This window comes from Orbicella faveolata, unplaced genomic scaffold, assembly GCF_042242905.1.
Source record: "Orbicella faveolata isolate gen_17 unplaced genomic scaffold, um_ofav_v1 contig_3, whole genome shotgun sequence".
Taxonomy (NCBI): domain Eukaryota; kingdom Metazoa; phylum Cnidaria; class Anthozoa; order Scleractinia; family Merulinidae; genus Orbicella; species Orbicella faveolata.
In genome coordinates, this window is record NW_028301558.1 from 8,681,301 (window position 1) to 8,702,500 (window position 21,200).

Here is a 21,200-nt window from a genome sequence, read left to right on the forward strand (position 1 = left end):
ACATGCAACAACAGCAACAACGACAACGACAACTACATTGCAAAACGTACATGAACAAAAGCATTTTGATTGGTCTTGTGGTAAGGCACTTTCTCCAGGTTGTCCACGGCTGAAACTGACAGTGTATAATGCAGCTTCCCAGCGACCTGGGCCGAGAGGTTGGACAGGGTTACTCCACCAGTGTTCGCGTCTAAGAAGAAAATCCCGGGAATCTCTTCGTGCACGATGGAGTACAGCACAGAGCCATAAGCACCAGAGTCCTTATCCAATGCCTGGGCGACAAAGAAAAGGGAAATTGCGTTATGAACTCTTGGGATTACAATCGTGGAACAAGTCGTACGCCTAAAATATTGGCTTGCAACAACAAATTACATAAATGCCAAGGCCGATAAGAGTCGCTTACCTGGACATTTGCTACAACAGTGTTCCTTGAGGCTTCACCTTCATAAAAGCCTACAAATCATGATAAATGAAACAAGATGCTGATTACATGTGAGTTGAGAGGATACTTAGTGAAATGTAAGACAGATTTAGTCTTTGTAAAACGGAATTAATGTGACAATAAGCTGACCAGGGACCAAGGCACACCCATGTTAACAGTTGTTGTGAAATGAGTCGCTGAAATGTGTCCATTTCATGGATTCAGTGCAGTTTCAAGTCTATGTCATTACCTACGAATAAACTTTTGGTTAAAAATCAGGAGTTCAACAAAGAAGAGGGCAGATAATTGCATGTTATTTCAACTAAATTACGAGTGCACATTCCAATTTTAAAACTCTTAATAATAATTTCAACCTATATCGCCGAAACCCTCCTTTCACTAGATTGCGCACCAAAGTCTCTCTCCCAAGCGGAGGGTCAGGAGGAGTATTTCAAATTGGTAAATCCACTGAGTATGGTATGAAGGAGATCTGAGCGCAGAAAAAAATGGCAGATACACATGTACATGTACGCAAAAAGGTCAGAAATAAAGCTCCTCTACCAATTAATTTATTTAACTTCGCCTAACTAAAATACTAACTTACATACTACAACAAAATTCATTAGGCAGGTAGACAACCACAGCGTTGCCATTTTCATCGTATAAAGTGCGAGCTACGCGAACTTGTAGGATAAAAGCACCAACTCTTCGTAAAAGAAATTTGTTTTTTAATGTGTTCATTCTTCCTTAAAAACGGATTTTGAACAGTGTTTTTTTTTAAAAAACTACTGTTACGCGCGACCCAGGTAGTCAGCAGCCTCACCTCCTATGAAATGTGTTTGAGTGAAAACTGGATGATTATTGTTCTCGTCACTGATTTGAATTGTTGCTGTAACCTCGTCAAAAGTGATGTCTTGGCCTAAACACAGCATCAAACAGAATAATCAAGATAAGTTGTTACTTTCTGAAGAAACCTTTGTGCTGCGTCGGCGAGCAAAAGAAACACTTAGCTATTCATCAACTTGAAGTTCATAAATGTAAAATGTTCATAAGGTTAAGCTGACGTTTAGAGCATCAGGACTTTGTTACAGCATTTGTTATACTCTGGTTGGAGAAACGGTAGATTGCGCAGGTTGAAATCACTATCAACTAAAAAATTTTTCTTTGTGTTTTGGGGAGGTAACCGAAACGCGCGCGGGACACGTGTTTTAACGACAATCTATTCTGTAGGTAGACTGCGAGCAGTCTCTTTTTTTGCTAGAGTGCGACGAGAAGTAAAAGAACGACTGAGCAGCGAGAAACGCGGGCGGGGAAGAAAGAAATATATATATATTTCTGTTTCATTTTGTTTTCCTGTTTTCTGTCTCCCTCATTTCCTTCTATTTCACTGAGTAATTACATAATGGCGCACGCGCGCACGTACGCACGCAAACACGCGCACGCGTACGCAGACACGTAACGACATCACGCAGCAAAGTAAAAAAAACGTATTATCATCATGTTTTATAAGTCACCTCTTCTTTTCCTCGTCTTGCCAGCTTCGGGTGAATCGCGTGCTCTTATAACCAGGTGGAAGGTAGAGGCTGCTTCTTTCTCAAGACTACGATTGACGTAAATTGTTCCCTGATTTTGGCTGATATCAAAAAGACCTAAGACAAAACCAGCAAAAACACACAAGATAGATTCAAGGCGATGGGATGCCAGAGCTGACTAAAGCAATTACTACGACAACTGTAAGCATTCGATTTTCGACGTAACTTGCAACAGATCAAGTGTTCGTATCTAGATACAAAGATACGAGATTTGTCGCATACCTTTCTGATTACCACTCGTAATTTGATAAAACACTTCAGCTTGGTTATCTTCATCGACATCCACAGCTCGCACTTGCCCAATGACGTCACCGACACGTGACAGTTCACTTGGCGTAAAGCTGAAAGTACAGTAAGTTTGAATTAGGCGCGCAAATGAGATCCTTTCTTAGGACATAACCGCTTTTGCTGACAAATCTGCAACGAAAATTACATCTTACCGGTAACTCCGTTGTACAAAACGAGGGGAGTTATCATCCACATCGCTGACGTTAATAAACACAGTTCCTACACTTGACAACAAGTTATGTTCAAGATCTGTGTTCAGCACCTTCGCCTCCACTATCAGCTGCAAGATACAATTCATTGCTACATGTAGAAGAAATAAAAATACTTAAACGTTAGCGTGCACTATAATCCAATATTGCAAATCACCAGGGTTTTGATGTACGTTTCCATCAGCAATGTCATAAAACAATTGGTTCATCATGATTTTAGCTGTGCACTCTCGAGTAATGATGCACTTGGGAAGTTTGAACGACACTCAAGAAGCTAAAGCTGCTCTCTGGTATCGCTTGAAGCAACTCTTACGCTTCTTTCGTGCCCTCCAAACTTCCCGGGCGCATCATAACTCGTAACAAGCCATTAACGAAAGACCAAAACTGACTGATCGTGGATGGTTAAGATTGAACAAGACTGAACTGGCCATTATCAAGCTTCTTTCTGTCGGTGTTATCAGCTTGCCACGTCATACAAAGCATACAGACTTGGCGTGTCTAACAACTCGGTAACGCGCGGACCTCTTAGATGATTCGACCACTCGTCTACATGTACAATGGCGGAAAGACAGAAGGGATGTGCGAAGAAGATGGAAGACATTGAAACTTCAACGTCATTGGAGCCCATGACTTCAGAGGCAAGGTTGGAACACTCTACCGACTAAGAAGTAAAGCCATTGAGATTTGTCTCGTAAAATAAAAGTATATCCGAAACCACCCTATCTGTGGTACTCACTGTGTAGTTGGAAGTCGTTTCTCGGTCCAGCTCTCCCTGTGTAGTAATGAGACCCGTTTCAGGTTCTATCGCAAACTTTCTTGCACCCGCGCTACTTTGATCGTACAAAATTTTAAACAAAACATGGGAGGTCACAACCTACAAAATGCCAAGAAAATACAAAGGTTAACTCTACCGAAAATGTTTTCCTTGTAATAAAGCATTTGAACATGACGTAACGGTCACTTTGATATTGGCCTTATACCCCAGGAATAAAATGTTTGGTCTTCAGGAAATGAGTTCTTTTCGCAGATTTCTCATACAAGCACGAATTCCAATATGGCGGCCACGAAACCTCAAAAGAATGTTTGACAATTACGAATTGAGGGATACTGCTCTAATGTATGATTACGCATGCTGAATATTGTTTTAATAAATGTTATTCCGTGCGAATGAGTGATAATGTATGATAACATATGACAATCAGTAAGCGGAATCATACATTCCTGTAGCGGGAAAAAAAGGGAGTTTATTTAAATTTCACCATAAACTGTACTATTTTCTTATATTTTTTAGCATTGTACAAAATCGTTTAATACCTGCTCACTGTTGGTGACGTTGATTTTTATTACAGATGTCCCGACTGGTACGGACTCTGAAACCTCTGCCTGGTATTGACTCGAGGTGAACTGTGGTCTTTGAACACCCACGTCATATATGATGACCTGAACCGTCAAGTTTGTCGATAGCTTGGGAGAAGCCATAGTGTTTTCAGCGATCACAGTCAAGTTGTAAACTGGTTTCTCATCTCTTTCCTATGGAAGGAAAATACATCAGAAAAAAAAATTCAATGGTTGAACTATATTCAACAACCTCATTTTCAGGTCTCCTCTTTCCAGATTTCAAGGCAAAAGCCCTGGTAGTAGATTCAGCCCAGTAGTTTAGGCTCTATTTCCGCCGATCCCCTTGCCTCAGTCTTCTCCTCTGGGTGTGGAGCGTGGACTCCACTCACGAGCAACGGCTTTCAGTCAAGTCTATGCAGTGATTTCTCAGTCAAAAGTCAAAGGTCGAGAGTTCTGGCCGATGTGAACAGTTTTGAGTTGAAGGTATGTAGACAAACAGAAACTGTTGAGGTAAGCTGAGAGACAGCAGGGAAGAAACCTGCAGTGGAAGAGTATCCCAGCTGATGGGGAGGGGAGGGGAAGTGAAGGTTTACATGTAGCCATATTCCTTAACACGCTATACTGAAAACACCGAGTTAAATGCCACTATTAGCTACAGAAAACTTCTCTCCATTCACGGGTATAAACAGATACATTGCACATTGCGAGTTGTCAGGGCAAACGGCCATGACCTACGGACAGACTACATCTCATACAGGGGACGTTCTAATACTTCTGGTCACTCATCACTATATAAAAACCGGAGTTGAGTGCCAGCACCGATGTTCTGCCTTTCATTTCCAGGATTCGGTTAGACTTGAACCTACGATCAGTAAGGATGGGAATTAATTTTTAAACAAGTACTAAATCACACAGTTTAGCCACCAACTCAGTCACATTTTGACTCTCTGTGTCACACTCATCGGTTGTTGATTTGTACGGATTATTCCAGTACGGCTTGCAGATCAGTAAGGATGGGAATTTTTTTTACACAAGTACTAAATCACACAATTTAGCCACCAACCCAGCCACATTTTGATTCCCTGAGTTACACTCACCAGTTGTTGATTTGTACGGATTATTCCAGTACGGCTTGCAATAAAAAACACTTTAGACTCATTACCTGAAAAAAATTCAAGAAACAAGAAAATGAAAGAAAGGGAGAGAGGAAAGGGGGGGAGGAGGGGGGGGGAGGAGAGAGGGGAAAAGGAGGGAGGGGGAAAAGGGAGGGAGTAAGGGGACGTGAAAATGAGGAGGTGAGGGAAGGAGGAGGGAAATCTTCAACTGGACAAAATACATCAATTACTTTAAATTTAAACCACAGGCAGATCAAAAGCTACCTTCAATGCGATAAAATATCTTGGCGTTGTCAGCCTCGTCCCGGTCAAAAGACGTTACTCTGCCGATCTCGACATTGGCGGGTGTTAAATCTTGAACACGAATGACAGTGAAATCCTACACAGAGATAAGACAGACAAAGACATACAACATAAGGAAAAGAACAACCTAAAACAAAAATCAACATAAAAAGCATTAAAAAGAAGACGTAAAGGAGAAAGTTTTAAGAATAAAACGTGAATACCAAAATGAGATACGAAATGGAGCGGGTGTCGAAAAGTAATTGGTTTTTCACTAACTAAGCTACACGATTGGCTTAAAAAACTCACGCCACTTTTTCATCCAATCAGAAGTGAAACCAATACCAATCGTGACCCGCTCGCACACGTTTTCCCGTGCTTCGCGTCATTAACATTTAATTACCTCGAGTTTTTATTGGTTCATTGGATTGTCTGTGTCCTTTGTGATTGGCTGGAGTGATTACTTTGGTTTTGGTTTTAAGACACTCATTTGAAAACCGCTCTGATCTATTCAAACAACTCAACTGCCACGCTAATCAGTTTTGACTTCAGTGGAACAAAGAACCGAACGCAGTTTACTTGTTAACAGTTGAAACAGTTTACATTGCCTGCCTGGCCCGTCCGCCAGTTGTCAGACAGCAATTACTGTCTGCATTTCCGTCGTCAGTCGCAGTGTAAATAAAGATGAGTGTAGAGTGAGGTCATAAAAATCAAAAACGGCTTACGAAGTAGTTCTAAAAAATAATATAAAAGCCAATACAAACCGTTGTGTTGTAAGTCGGGCAAAATAAATTGTTTTCTACTGTGTTCAGATCGTGTTGTGTTTCATAGAACCTTGGGGCGTTGTCATTGACATCAATGACGTTGATCGACACTTGAACTGCTGTTCTTCGTGGCTGCGGTATACCTCGGTCCTCAGCTTGTACAATCAGAAGGTGGGAGTGAAATTTTTCATAATCTAATGCTTCAGTCGTTGAAATTCCACCAGTTGAAGAGTTAATCCTGAAACTAATTATTTATATAAGAGAGCGTCATGTTTCCAGCCAATGTTGTAGCAAATTTCGCTTTTCAAAATATTTCTCATTCAATTAGGCTTTGTCCACACTACGCCGGAGAAATCTGAAGACGAGGTTTTCACTCTGCAAACGCCACATCAAATGTTTTCCGACCACACTAAGCCGGAAAAATTTGAAAACGCAACAATCACCGGTCATTTTGGATTTGTGTTTGAGGAAAACTTGGGCAGGGAAATCACTTGATTAACGTGACGTTATCGTTTTTGAAAAGCTCCGTTTTCAAAATGTTTTCCGTCCACACGAAAACGCAAAGCCAGCGTTTTCTAATTCCTCCGTTATCAAGAGCGTTTTCGAAAAGCTCTTTTTTTCGTGATAGGTTAGTGTGGACGGTAGGCCAAACCGTAGAAATAAAGCTGCGTTTTCAAATTTCTCTTGCGTATTGTGAACGGAGACTTCAATAGTTTACACTGAGAAATGTATGTTTTGTAGATTTTAAAATTGACTTGCTCAGTACCGGTGTACCTGATAGATGTTGGTGTAGCCATTAACGAATAGAAGATTTCTCCATTGCCAGCGATGTCGCTGTCGTTCGCCTAATGGAAACAAATTAAAAATACAATGTTTTAGCGGTTTTCACTTACGTTTCGAAAAGTAATTGGTTTTGAATTAATGCGCTACACGATTGGTTTAAAAACTCGCGCCATTTTTTTATCCAATCGGAAGTAAAATCAAAATCGATCGTGATTTGCTCGCACGCGTTTTCCCACGCTTTGTGTCCGCTATATAAGAAATAGAAAACATGCACCGTGTTTCTATCGAGTTATAGAAACACTAGTGGAGGTTTAGGAGAACGAGAAATGCTGTGGGAACACGAGCCGCAGGCGAGTGTTTCCACAGCTTTTTCGAGTTCTCCCAAACTTTCACGAGTGTTTCTATTTAAGGATTAGATTATGAGCTCGAGATTTCTATCGCGTGATAGTTGACGAGGGTGCAGCCCGAGTCAACTGTCACGCATAGAAATCGAGAGCGAATAATCTAATTGTTTTAGTGTAGATCTACTAGTCGTTCAAAACTTTCATCTAAATCCTCTTCACAGACACTTCGAAAACATAAAGGAGCGGGCCCCAGCGCACGCTGCCACGCTACTCACTATCTATCACAGAATAGAACGTGAGTAGCGTAGCCAATCAGAGGACGGCATTCGTAAATTTTCTCCGATTCTTATTGGTTTAAATTGATCACGTGACGCGATAGTGTTCATCCGCGGAGAGACACTATCAGCCCATAGTGCCTGTCAGAGGAAAATACCCGGATTGATAGTACTCGTCCGTTAAAAATGTTCTGTAAACAACCGAGCTCATAAAGAAAAAAAAAATAAATAAAGAAATGAAGTTGTAATAAGTAGCAGTTAGTAGTTAGGCCATTACGTTCCTGGTGGAAGAAAGGGCGGTTACAATGCTGCGCCAGCGGACTCTGTTCGCGGCTGTTCTTTTTGTCGTAGTCCAGGTGATGTTGGCTTCTTTGAGCTCCTCTTCCACTGACCTTCTCCAGGTTTTCACTGGTCTTCCTACCTTCCTTTTACCTTGCGGATTCCATTCAAGAGCCTTTCTGGTTGTATCAGATGTTGGTTCCCGCAATGTGTGGCCAATCCAATTCCATTTGCGTCTGACGATCTCTGCTGGAATACATTCTTGCTCTGTTCTTGCCCAAAGTTCCCTGTTGCTGATTTTCTCTGGCCAGTAAATCTTTAGGATCTTTCTCAGACATCGATTAATGAAGGTTTGCAGCTTGTTTGATCTGATCTTGTCACACTCCAGGTCTCGGAACCGTGTAGAAGAACTGACTTCATATTGGTGAAGATTCGTAGCTTGGTTTTTATGGATATTGATGTTGAGTTCCACGCTGGTCTTAGGGTATTAAAGGTCTGCCTGGCTTTGCCTATCCTGCTTTTTACATCTTCGTCCGCTCCTCCGTCTGATGTGACGATACTCCCTAAATACGTAAAGCTGTGGACGTCCTCCAGTTCCACATCTTTTAGCTTGATCTTCTCCCGCTGTTTGCTGTTAGCTCTCATGACTTTGGTCTTTTCTTTGCTGATCCTGAGGCCAGTTTTCTCTGCAACGAGTGCCAGATGGTCGGTCTTGGTTTGCATATGTTGCAGTTTCTGAGATAGAAGACATATGTCATCTCCAGGTCATGGAGTTGAGATGTAAGTGTCCATTGTATACCTGTTTTACCCTGACTCTCTACCTCTCTCATAATCCAGTCCATGACCATTATGAAGATCATTGGTGACAGTAAGCAGCCTTGTCGGACTCCCGTGTTCATCTCAAATGGCTCTGACAGTTTCCCGTTATGAATGACTTGACAGGATGAGGCTTCATATAACACCTGAATCAGCCTAATAAGCTTTGGTGGAACTCCATAATGACCCATAAGTTGCCAGATGACGTTCCTGTCAACACTGTCGAAAGCTTTTTCGAAGTCAATAAAGTTCATGTATAGCGGAGTCTGCCATTCTACAGATAGTTCGATGATTATCCTCTGGGGTGCAATGTGATCGGTGCAAGATTTGTCTTTCCTAAACCGTGCCCGCTCACAACAAAGTTTGTGATCTAGGGCATGTTTCAGCCTCTCTAGGATAATGCGGCAGAAAACCTTACTGGGAATTGAGAGGAGCATGATTCCCCCCCAGTTCTTGCACAGCCCAAGATCCCCTTTTTTGGGCAGCTTGATAAGATAGCCATTCTTCCATTCCGAAGGAACCTTCTCCATATCCCAGATCTGAAGGAAAAGCGGGTGTAACATGGCTGTTGTAGTCATTTTGGGTCTTAAGAGCTTCAGGGGGGGGTGCCATCTGGATCTGCCCCTTTCCCATTCATTGTATTAAGTGGGCTTTGTTTATTTGCCTTTTTAAATTTTACATTTGGCTTTCACGGCTTTCATCAAAAAAAGTTGAAAATAATTAAATATGATTTTTGAACTGGCGCGCGGAGGAAAATTTAGCGGTGAACAATAAAGACAATAGAGTGTTTTTGTCTCGAACTATCGTTCTGATAGTTCCTCGACGGAAACACTCTATTGTTTAAATAGAAACACGGAGAACATGTTTTCTATTTCTTTTAGAAAACACCGCGACGAAAAAAAGGAAAACAGCTTGTTAACAAAGTGTAAATTCTCTTGCTTGCGCCATCATTGCGTCCACAGCTCGTGCTAGTTCTGTGTTTCCATCGAGTTATAGAAACACGATTTTTAACCAATTGGCGCGCGTATTTTCTTAGGACTGTTTTCTAAATGTGTTTACTTCAAGTTTGGATTGGTTCACTGGATCTCTGCGTTCATTGTGATTGGCCAGAATGATTACTTTGGTTTTGGTTTTTGCGACACTCAACTGAAAATCGCTCTACTAGCCTGGAATCGGGAAACTAAAACTTAAAGCTACTAAACTATTGTATCGATACAGGTTCCTCCCTCTCTTCGGCAAGGCTAACAATCAGGAAATGTGTATTGGATACATTACGTGCCCCGATTGTATAGTTAGTTTATAAACAGAATATCACGCGCGATTTGATTGGTTTAACCAGTTACGGTAACTCTGATCTACGGAGAGTTCCAGGAAAACTCCAAAAGGTGTAGAAACATTGGGCAACAAGTCGCGGTTACTAGCAGCTTTTCTTATTCGCACAAACATTCCTTTGCGTTTATACAAAATCGCTGAAGAAACACAGACAATGTTTTCTTTTTTAATATAACATGGCTCGAGTCACGGCTAAAAGGCTTCTCAGCGTTAGGTAGATAAAATGATTTCTCTCTTCCGTTTTCCCTTCCTGCTCTGCAATCTAAGAAAAAAAATTGCTGATTTACCTTAACGGCGCCTACAGTCAACCCAACGACTCCTTCCGCAACAGAAAACTGGTAGCCACCCGGTAAGGTAAACTGGGGCGAGTTGTCGTTGACGTCACTGACAAATACCGTGAGGTTCACAGTGGTGCTCTACGAGGTAATTCGATGGTGACATGTATAAGCTAGAGCGCTCATGAAAATCAGAAGGCTAGAAAATGTAAACCTCGGTGTACCTTGCCTGAACTTATCACGACTATCACGTAAAAATTAAATTTAAAACAGTTGACAGAAGTCTCACTAGGGCAAAATAAGATCTCCTAAAAATTAGATGAACCCGCGTTTTTCGCCACGGAATGTTTTAGGCAACAAGGGGTATCTTCACAGCATTAAACGGGGTTAACAACTTAGGGAGCAATGTCTGGAGATACTGACTGAATAAATAGAATCTAAACCTCTACGAGCAGCAACGAAGATTTGCAAAAAAAAAAACAAAAAAAACAGAATCTTTTCCCCGACTGACTGCAAAATGGCGGCGGAAGTTGCTGAAGAGAAACTTCCAAAGAGGATGGCATTTTCAATTCCATTTCTATTACAGTCAAACTTTCCATGCAGTTAGCATGTTTAATGTTAAATTGTGTAGATAAAGTTTCATGTATGATACAAGTTGGAACAGAAATAACAGCACTCACCCGGTTGCCTCCATCCTTTGCTGTAATAACCAACTTATAGACATCTACTGTCTCCCTGTCGAGATCCTCAGCAAGAATTACGGTACCACTAAAAATGAGGCAATTCAGAATTCAAACAAACAAACAAATTAAGAAATACAGTCGAAGCCTATAAAACGGCCACACTCGGGGAAATGGGAGGTGCCCTCGGGGAAAAGGGAGGTGGCCTCTGGGAAATGGGAGGTGTCCTCAGGGAAATGGGAGGTTGCCAGAAGGAAATGGGAGGTGCCCTCGAGGACATGGGAGGTACCTTCGGGGAAATGGGAGGTGGCCTTGGGGGAAAGGGCGGCGGTCTCGAGGAAATGGGAGATGGCCTCGGGAAAATGAAAAATGGGTTTGTCAGGAATTAGCATGCATGAGGCTTAGTAGAAACGTCAATTTATTCAAATACAAACATGGGGACATGGAATCACGTGAAGACAATAATAAAAGTGTTTGAATACTTTTACCAGCACTTTCCATTTCAGACTCTTATTTGTCATCGTCTTTTCAGAGACAAATCCAAAGAACGTGTATTGAATTTTGGGCGGCCGCTTAATAGGGAAAAAACCCTCTACGGGACGACCAAAAAGTGGCCGCTTAAAAGAGGCTGCCGGTTAATATCAGTTTTATTTATAGTATTTTGCTGACAAAAATTTCGGGACTTTCATAACTTGCCTCTTAACAGGAGGCCGCTTAATTTAGTTTCGACCGTAAATAAGAAATAAGCTGATGGGCACGAAGGCAGAGAGGTAAGTAAATAAGTAAGGTAGTAGAAAAGCAGGTATGATAAAAAAAAAACAACAAACAACAACAACAACAACAACAACAAAAACAACAAAAAGCACTCAAAAGGTTAGCTGAATACCTCAGTTCATCAATTTTGAAAACATTCCCGATGTTTCCGTCCTCCAAAGAATACCTTATCGCTCCATTTCCTCCAAAATCTTTGTCCGTGGCCTGTAGTGAAAAATAAATGGTAGAAGAATTGTATAATCCGGATTTCTTAACATTATCCGTGTTCAAAGCTTGGTCACATTGTTTTACTCCATCTTTGCTTTTTAACAACACAAAATGATTACTACATCAGTCTTTTATTACAATATAAGACATAAGGTATACACACGCATTGAACTATTGCTTAAACTACACAATGAAGAATATAAGGCTCTCTACAGCGGCTTCCAAGCATAACGCTAGATAAAAAGATTCCATAAATGGCGCCGAATTTGAATAACATTACGTTTTAAAACCTTAGCCTCACATTGATGAGAGAAAACATAAGTTTGTTAAGGTTTTCTAACGCTTATTAGCCAAATTCGGCGCCATTTATGCACAGTCGTTATTTCCGTTTCATTACTTTCGACATCACCGCAAGTGACCTTTTGGTGGCTAAAACTCGCCACTTGTTTGAATTTGTCGGTCGTTAGTGCGCGCACTACTGATTCTGTATTTGTTATTACGATGAAATACCCCCGGAGATTCTCATACTAGTGCAAAAAGTGCTGTTAACATAGTTTAAAGGGGTTTGCTACATGTGTTTGCTACACCTTTGAAAGTTATCCTATTTCGTGCGAACTTGTTATGACCTGTCTAGGTAAAAAAAAACAAAAAAAAAACGCGAAGCCAAACTGGATTTTCACAATAAGGCAAGTTGAAGCGGATTGTAAAAGGCAGAATTTCATTTCTACACAAGTTCCTGCATATCCGAGTTTTGTTTTCAACATGCATTCAACGTTTTTTCAGTCACTCTTACCTTAACGGTCAGAATCGTTGAGTTTACTGCAGCAACTTCCGTAGCCGTTTCAGTGTAAAACTGCTCATCAAATATTGGGACATGATCATTGATGTCTTCTAGAGTGACTTTGACTGTTACCGTACTTGACCTAAAAAAAAAAAGGCAAAACAACAGTTTGGCAGATGAGCAGTTTCACTTGAATGCCGAATGTCGCTTTGGTTTTGAATAAATACGCTTCGTATTTGGTGTAAACATAACTCACGCCACTTTGTCATCCAACCAGAAGTAAAACCAAAACAAATCGATCGTGTCTTACTCGCACAGGTTTTCCCGCGCTTCGTATCAGCTACATTAATTTGCTTGACTTTTGATTGGTTCACTGGATTGCCTGTGTCTTTCGTGATTGGCCAGAGTGGTTTCTTTGGTTTTGCTTTTACGACACTCAGCTGAACACCGCTCTAATGGCAACTGAATCTATTAACAACGTAGAATGCTGCAGCCTGTGTGAAAAGATCGCTAGTTCTTATAGCGCGATCAATCCTTGCTAAACCCCTTCGACAATTAAGGCTTTTCTGAACAATTCCATATTGATTCACGTGGCTATATGAGATCCGTAAGGTGTCTGTGATGGGCTGTTTTGTACCCACGAAAATTCAATACCCGGCAACAACCAGTTAGAGAACTAAACAGATCCATGTGGAGCATCGTCATGAATGAGGAATTTTTGGTCCAAATCACTCCGAGGGAGGTCTATTTACCAATTCGAACCGACCTTTTCCATACTGAGGATGAACACTAAATAGGTCCCAAGGTTATAGCAAATTTCGCTCTTCAATATTTCTCATTCATTTAGGCTTCGTCCACACTACGCCGGAGGAATTTGAAAACGGAGGTTTTACTCTGAAAAGCCATCAAATGTTTTCCGTCTACACTATGTTGGAGGAATTTAAAAACGCAACAATCACCAGCCATTTTGGATTTGTGTTTGAAGAAACCTCGGTCAAGGTGATCACGTGATTATCGTGACGCCATCTTTTTCGAAAAGCTCCGCTTTCAAAATACTTTCCGTCCACGCTAAAACGCACAGCCGGCATTTTCAAATTCCTGCTTCCAAAGAGCTTTGTTTCTGGGACGGATCAGTGTGGACGGTAGGCCTAACCGTAAAGAAAGAGCTGCGTTTTCAAATTTCTCCGGCGCAGTGAGGACGCTGCCATGGATCCATTTAGTATATCTGATTAGTAGTTACTTGGCTGCGAATTTTCACTCGTAAGTAGCTATCAATATTTCTGTTCAGTGGGCACAACTCTTTGGTAGCATACAAACCTCCTCTGACTCTGCACGGCGTCATTCTCAGCCTTTACTGTCAGATAGTACTCGCTAATGGTCTCTCTATCAAGCTGCTTTGCACTTCTGATTGTTCCATTGACAGGACTGATAGAAAAGTCCAGAGAGTGATTATTGACATCTGGGACAAGACTGTAGGTCACATACGCATTGGACGTAGCGTCGCTATCATTGGCGAAAACCTGACAAATAAAGAAACATAGTGTATAATATTTTGACAAACTGGACCAAGATGAAAAAGAGCTTTCTGAATGGTTCCCTGGGTGGTTTGAATTTTTCAATATGCGGCCTTTAGCTGGACTTGGTTATGAGTTAGCATCGACCATTTGCAATTTTGAAGCTTAGCATCGCAAAAAGAAATAAACTGTTTTCTTTTTAAAGTAGGAACATTTTGACGTCCAGAGTTTTGGTTTCTTGATTATCAGCAAAGACCGAGGCAGCGCCACGTCAATCCACCCTACGCCGGAAGAATTTAAAAGCACAGCAATCAGCGGTCAGTTTAGATTTGTGTTTGAGGAAAACTCGGGCAGCGAAATCACTTGATTATCGTGACGCCATCGTTTTCAAAAAGCTCCGTTTTCAAAATGTTTTCTGTCCACTCGAAAACACAAAGCCGGCGTTATCATATTCCTCCGGCTTCAAGAGCGTTTTCGAAAAGCTCCGTTTTCGTTACGGATTAGTGTGGACGGTAGGCCTAACCGTAGAAATAAAGCTGCGTTTCCAAATTTCTCCGGCCGGCGTAGGTTGGAGGCTGCCTGAATTGCCTTTGTAAAAGCACGACCTTAATAAAGGTCCGGTAAAACGGGCAACATTTTCGTTCGACTTGTCTCGCAACATTGTTGCATTGCACGTTGAAACACATTGTTGCGCGTATTACCACGTCTGTGACCAACTTGTCTCGCAGCAAAATACAGTGTTGCAAGTCTGCAGAATTCCACAGGTATAATTGCTTAATCGTGTGTAAATAAAGATGGCGCCTTTTTTAACATAATTTAGCATTTCGAAGAAGTTGCACTTTGAAGTCTGGCCGTCATTCTCTTCTTAATTTTCCGTGCCAGCGAAGTTCTCTCAGTATGAAGCTCAGTGTCGTTTCAGGTAGCTAGGCGAAAAGTTGTATTTTTACGACAGTTCTTCCAGGCCTTTTGCCTTTTTTCCTGCTTGTTTTGAAGGGACAAACGAGGTGTCCCAAAGACTATGATGGCTCTCGAGGTCTTTGTACAGGACAAATTTATGACTTCCGAGAGTTACTGGTCTACTTCGAATTCAGACTCGCCTTCACCGTCCGCCATGTTTTTTTTTTTATTTGCCGCGCTTCGCGACAGCCAATCACAAGCGTTGAATTCAAATTTGTTGCGAGACAAGTTGTAGCTTCAGTGGTAATACGAGCAGCAAAACTAAAATTTGTTGCGGAAAGTAGAACTCGAGTCTACTTTGCACAACATATTGCCTCAACTTGCAACACTGTATTTTGCTGCGAGACAAGTTGGTCACAAACGTGGTAATACGCGCAACAATGTGTTTCAACGTGCAATGCAACAATGTTGCGAGACAAGTTGAGGAAAAATGTTGCCCGTTTTACCGGACCTTTAAATAAAAATACCTGTAGGATGGGTGTTCCACTGGGTTGTTCTTCTTTCACTGTTACTTCATAAAACGGTTCAACGAAGCGAGGACTGTTGTCATTCCTATCTTCCACTCTGACTTCCACGGTAACATTACTGCTATACATTTCAACAGTTTGGGTTTCTCCGGCGAAAACCTGAGAAAAAATGTCAGATTACGAGACAAAAAGTGAGGACGTTTTCGACGCAAGTGCAAATAATGCAATGATGAGTCTAAAAAAAAAAACAATTTCCTTTCTCACCAAAAAGTTATAATACTCTTGCTTTTCGCGGTCTAAAGATCCATTCACAGTAAGTACACCAGTATTTGGATCGATGGCGAGATCGCCTCCACCGTCCAGCAAATAATAGGCAAACGTAGCGTTGTTTCCCTGAACAGATAAGGAACCACAACAGAAGCAGTAAAAACAAAGATACGGGGATATACATGCTGGAGTTTCTTTAATACCGGAGAAAAGAACAATTAACGCTCGTAAAATAATGAAAAATTTTTTTCCCGCTTTTAAAACTTTCTTTTGCTAACTAAAGGGCTTTCATGATAACATTACTTTACAACCTTGAATTGCAAAAAAGTAAATAATTTTTTTTTTTTCATGTAAGAGCAGCGTTGGCGCAGTGGTGAGAGCGCTCGCCTCCCACCAATGTGGTTCAATTTCGGCCCGGTGCCATATGTGGGCTGAGTTTGTTGTTGGTTCTTGCCTTGCTCCGAGGGTTTTTCTCCGGGTGCGCAGGTTTTCCTCCATCCTTAAAAACACACTTCCAAATTCCAATTCGATCAGGATAGGGCACCCGCATGAAAACCAGCTAGGGCTTATGTGGTTTCCTCTCTAAATATTACAATTTCTTAATTTACCACAAAATTGAAATAAACGCCCTACTGGCACTAACTTTGTCTGCATCACTCGCCATCACTTGTCCCACCGTGGCATCAATTTGCGCGTTCTCTCTGATCACAAATGAATAATATTTGTTTGTAAAAATTGGCATGTGGTCATTCACGTCTCCAACTTCGATTTCAACTGCCGCATGATCAGGGAGATGAAAAGAAGAATAAGCCTACAAATGTAAAGAGGAGATAATCAGTAGCAATTGTTATTATACAACTAAGTTATTTCAGAGGGCCAATAACTACATCAACCAATCAGATTGCCCCACTGCCGGTCCAATGTTCTCTAGGTATGGGTCCTGGCACTGTCCCGAATGATCCCGCAAGGCCACTCTTGAAGATTTTCGGGTAGTTGCAAACGTTTCATAAATACGTTATTAACCAAGCTTGCTCGGGACTGTATTGGGAAATTATCGGCCCTCGGTCTAATTTGTACGGCCCATGCTGCGCTCGGTCCGTACTGTCAAGACCTCGGGCCGATAGTCTCCCCATACAGCCCTCGCTCTTGGTTTAAGATATAAGTACACCCTGGAGTCATATAACAGAAAAAAGTCAGAGTAAACGGAAGAAATTGTTCTAATTAGCATAAACAACACAGCTTATTAATGAAAAAGAATACACTTAATTAACAATTAGACTTCTAGCCCGAGACTTGTACGAGTAGTCGGAAAATACAGTGTCATAAAAAAAAGACTTAAAAGCTGTACTTCTGTGATTAAATAGAAACACAGAAGATATTTCCTATTTTAGTGGGTTCTAATATAATGAACAAGGCCCAGAAGGGTTAACTATCGCCTACAAAACATATGGATCCTCCCAATTAACTTAGCAGACACTCTACGGCCCCGTCCCCACTACGCCGTAGGAATTTGAAAACGCAGCGGTTAGGCCTACCGTCCACACGCCGAAGTCTAGAAAAACTGCTGAGAGCACTTCCGTTCCACTCGTGCGTCCACATGCAGTTTCTCTAGACCTCAAGCGTGCATTATTTTCCGCTAAGAGAACATGACACCATGAGTTGAGTATTAACACAGGCAAGACTTTCGAGGCAGTAAGACTTACCAGGACTCGTAACCTGTAGTTGGATACAGCCTCTCTGTCAAGCGTGCCATTCAGGGAGATAACTCCAGTGGTTTCATTGATGGCAAACAAGCTGTGTTTATTGGTTGCTGAAATCATAAATAAACGAACAAATTCACAAGTAAGTCAACAAAACAACACAGATAAATCGTAGGTAGAGAAATGTAGCTCAACATGTCGCAACTAGTGGGCGTATTCAAGATCGTTGCAGGGTACGTGGATTGAATGTGTGGCTGAAATTTAAAATTCACTGTCTCTAAGACAGCCCTAAGTATTATCTTCCCGATTCTGATTAAAAGTAGTACGTACACAGATCCTCTATTGTGTCTTGAATTCGTCGAGATCGCAGGCGTAGCAAAATATTAACCCGGCGCGTGGGATATGAACTAGCCAAAACGCAAGGGGTGGGGCTGGGGAAAGACAGCCCTAGCCTCCATTTTCACTTTCGCGCGCGACGAAAAAAAAAAAACGCAGAAAAAAACAAATGTCTGCGGACAGACTAGATTGAAAAGAATGTGTGCTTGATACTGTTGATACTTACACCCAATAATCTCATATGTAACTGGCTCATTAATTGTGTCTTGATCAGTTGCAATCACTTGAATAACGGATGTTCCCTGTCGAAACAAACGCCATTTAAGAATTATATGATATTTTATGGTATGAATTGCTGGTTGAAGTATCACTAGCTCGTAATTGTGGGGGAATTGTGTTTAAAAATTAAAAACAGCTTAGGCCAAGGGAAGATGGCGGTTTTAGTCAGACGTCTTCATATGGGATAGGTGTTTGCTGATAATGTCTGCATAAGGAAGGTGTCTGGTTTGTTCACTTAGTATATAATTATGTTTCTAGTTAGGGAAGATGCCTGCTTAGGAGGCGTTCCTTTGGAAAAGGTCTCTGCCCGGGGTAGGTTCTCCATAGGACAGGTGTCAGGCACTGCATAGCAGCATGTCTCTTTAAAGGAGGTGTCAACTTAACGAAGGTGTCATCTTACAATCTACATTTGCACTAGTATAGGTGCCTGCTCAGAAAACAGGCTCATGTAGGATGAGTGTCTGTTTGGGGTACAATAAGGATGAGCGTCTTTGCTAAGTGCAGGTGTTCGCTTACAGCGAAGTTGTCTTCTAAAGGATGCTGCATGGTGGTGTTCTCTGCTTAGGCAAAGTGTCTGTTTATTAGGGGATGTGTCTGCTTAGGAAAGATGTCACTTAGCTTTTTTCTACATAGTGGATATGTCTGCTTACTAGGCAAGTAGTCTGCTTAGGGGAGGCACAAACTTTAAAAAAAATCCATATTATAGACTCTACATATGGGACGCAAGATGTCTTCTTAGGAAAGGTGTCTGCTTAGGAGAGGCGCTGGCATATTAGGGGCCATCAATGCTTCTAAAGGCAAGGCATCTGCTCTGAAAAATTCCTGCATAGGAAGGTGTGTGCTTAAGATATGTGTCTGCCAGTTAAGTGGGTTGAGTTCTCCTAGTGTTGTCCGACTGGCATTTCCAGCATTGCTAGTGCACAACGTATTAATCTTACCACAAATGCATCTTCTGTAATGATTGTTCTGTATTCATAAGTGGAGAATCTCGCAGGAAGGTCATCCTCATCTGCTACTGATATGGAAAGAACTGTCCAGTTGGAGAAGCCCTCCTGATACTGCAATTATAAAAGGACATGACATTGTAAGAGGAACCAAATTGCTAACAGTTGACTTATTTAATGAATCATGGCTTTCAAACAAGGTACAGACCAATGCAATCAGGAGAAAAATAATAACTCGAGACACGAATACATAACATTTCACAGTATCAGTGTCATGACACCATGTTGCAATGATAATGATGACAGTGGTGGTAATGACGATGAAGATGATGATGATGATGATGATGATGATGAAGAAGATGACGGCGACGATGAAGAGGAAGAAGAAGACGACAATTCGCATGAATTACTTTGAACTTTAAACCAGTACTTTTTTGCACAAGAAATTGTAGATTTTACTAGAACCAAAGAGTGTCCCACCAAAAATAAAAATAATAATAATAATAATAATAATAATAATAATAATAATAATAATAATAATAATAATAATAATACAGCCACCCTCAGGGGACTGGGTGGTGGCCACTTCATAGGCGTTGGCTGCTTAATAGGGGTTGAATTTGTACTTTGAATATTTCTCCCATTGGGTTAACTGCTTAGTAAATATGGAATCACGTCAAGACAATCAGGATAAAAGTGTGTTTGAATGAAATTTTATTATGCATCCCTTTCCATTTAAAACTCTTACAATGACTTCAGGACTTTGATAACTGGCTGCTTAATAAGGAGTGGCCACTTAATAGAGGTTCGAATGGAATAATAATAAGTCAACAAGTAACTGCAACAAACTAACATTGGAAGCTGTTATGTTCAACACATATGATGATCTTGACTCAAAGTCCAGAGCTTTTGCCACCAACACACTGCAGTGATAAGCATCCTTCAGTTTAAACATTCCATCCTGGCAAGAAAAGAAAATTTATTGTTGCAACCTGGAATTTTCACTGAAAACACTGAGACCTGTCATTTACACTACACATAATTTATGATATTGTGATCTCAAGGCAAATGCACAAGAAAGTAGTTTGTAGTGGTTTATTAACTAATTAAAATATAATAATATATATTGGCCTTGTACATGGCCGTAATTTTACAAACTAAGATCTACAACCATGTCAATGTATTGTAAGTAAATAAAGATTTCTAAATACCTAGTAGATGCAACAACTTCTTCAAAAGCCACAATGATTGTTGAATGAATATTATTTTAAGACCAAATTTTTATTTCCAATTTTTTGTGCTGGTTTAATTATACATATATCTGTGGAAATTATAGTTTTAGGAAGGTGTGGCTGGAAGATGGGATTGCGATGTACCATTAATTTCTCACGTTTAATATATAAACATCGTTAAGTATTAACTTATGATCAATGATTAATCTTTTTTAACCCTGAAGCAGAAACTACAGTACCGGTAAGTAGCAGGGCTGGCATTAAGGGCCGTAACCTCTAATGTTCACCTGTTACAGCAGAGAATGCTTGATTTTCCCTTGATGCTATGGGTGAAATTGCCTGTTGTTGATAGAATTCATCCACAAAGTAACAAATTTGCTTCGGGTATGGAAAACAAGGCTACAGGTGACTCAGAACTTAATGACAGCCCTAAGTAGGCTTTGTGGGACGTGTGGTGGCCTCATGGTTGTAAGTGCGCTCGTTTCTGAATCAAGCGGTCCGGGTTCGAGCCCTGGGCAGGGACATTTTGTTGTGTTCTTGGGCAAGACACTTTACTCTCACAGTACCTCTCTCCACCCAGGTGTATAAACGGTTACCAGCAAACTTAATGCTGGGGGCAACCCTGCGATGGACTAGCATCCCATCCAGGGGGGAGTAGAAATACTCCTAGTCGTTTCATGCTACAGAAACCGGGATAAGCTCCGGCCTGGTGGGCCAATTGGCTCGTATGCAGACTTTCCCTTTACCTAAGTAGGCTTTAAAAGGACAGTAAGATACAAACTTCATTTCCATCTATTATCTTGTAAAGAATTTCTCCATTTCCTTCAATATCTTCATCCAGGGCTGTTGCAGAGAATATCTGTTGATTAATGTCAACTGCCTAAAAGAAGATGTTATACAAAAAAAAAAAAGCATTATTTAGAGCGGGACTTAAAATTCCCGATATAAA

At 41.1% G+C, this 21,200-nt stretch overlaps 1 protein-coding gene across 1 annotated transcript in view; it reads right to left on the reverse strand.

Annotated features, from left to right (window-relative positions):
- The window catches only part of LOC110059126 (protein dachsous-like), a 33,072-nt gene that overhangs the window by 8,787 nt on the left and 3,085 nt on the right, over positions 1–21,200 (reverse strand). The window contains exons 4-28 of the mRNA XM_089297933.1: positions 21,033–21,131; positions 19,873–19,980; positions 19,014–19,133; positions 18,023–18,098; positions 17,464–17,570; positions 16,404–16,571; positions 15,758–15,886; positions 15,494–15,652; positions 13,873–14,075; positions 12,568–12,697; positions 11,680–11,771; positions 10,794–10,881; positions 10,126–10,254; positions 6,784–6,854; positions 6,010–6,253; positions 5,228–5,342; positions 4,946–5,010; positions 3,825–4,040; positions 3,247–3,384; positions 2,454–2,581; positions 2,236–2,354; positions 1,936–2,070; positions 1,245–1,340; positions 404–453; positions 51–272 (exon numbers count right to left, since the gene is read on the reverse strand). Of these exons, the coding sequence (XP_089154059.1) occupies positions 51–272; positions 404–453; positions 1,245–1,340; positions 1,936–2,070; positions 2,236–2,354; positions 2,454–2,581; positions 3,247–3,384; positions 3,825–4,040; positions 4,946–5,010; positions 5,228–5,342; positions 6,010–6,253; positions 6,784–6,854; positions 10,126–10,254; positions 10,794–10,881; positions 11,680–11,771; positions 12,568–12,697; positions 13,873–14,075; positions 15,494–15,652; positions 15,758–15,886; positions 16,404–16,571; positions 17,464–17,570; positions 18,023–18,098; positions 19,014–19,133; positions 19,873–19,980; positions 21,033–21,131 (3,207 nt within the window). The remainder of the gene's footprint in view (positions 1–50; positions 273–403; positions 454–1,244; positions 1,341–1,935; positions 2,071–2,235; positions 2,355–2,453; positions 2,582–3,246; positions 3,385–3,824; positions 4,041–4,945; positions 5,011–5,227; positions 5,343–6,009; positions 6,254–6,783; positions 6,855–10,125; positions 10,255–10,793; positions 10,882–11,679; positions 11,772–12,567; positions 12,698–13,872; positions 14,076–15,493; positions 15,653–15,757; positions 15,887–16,403; positions 16,572–17,463; positions 17,571–18,022; positions 18,099–19,013; positions 19,134–19,872; positions 19,981–21,032; positions 21,132–21,200) is intronic.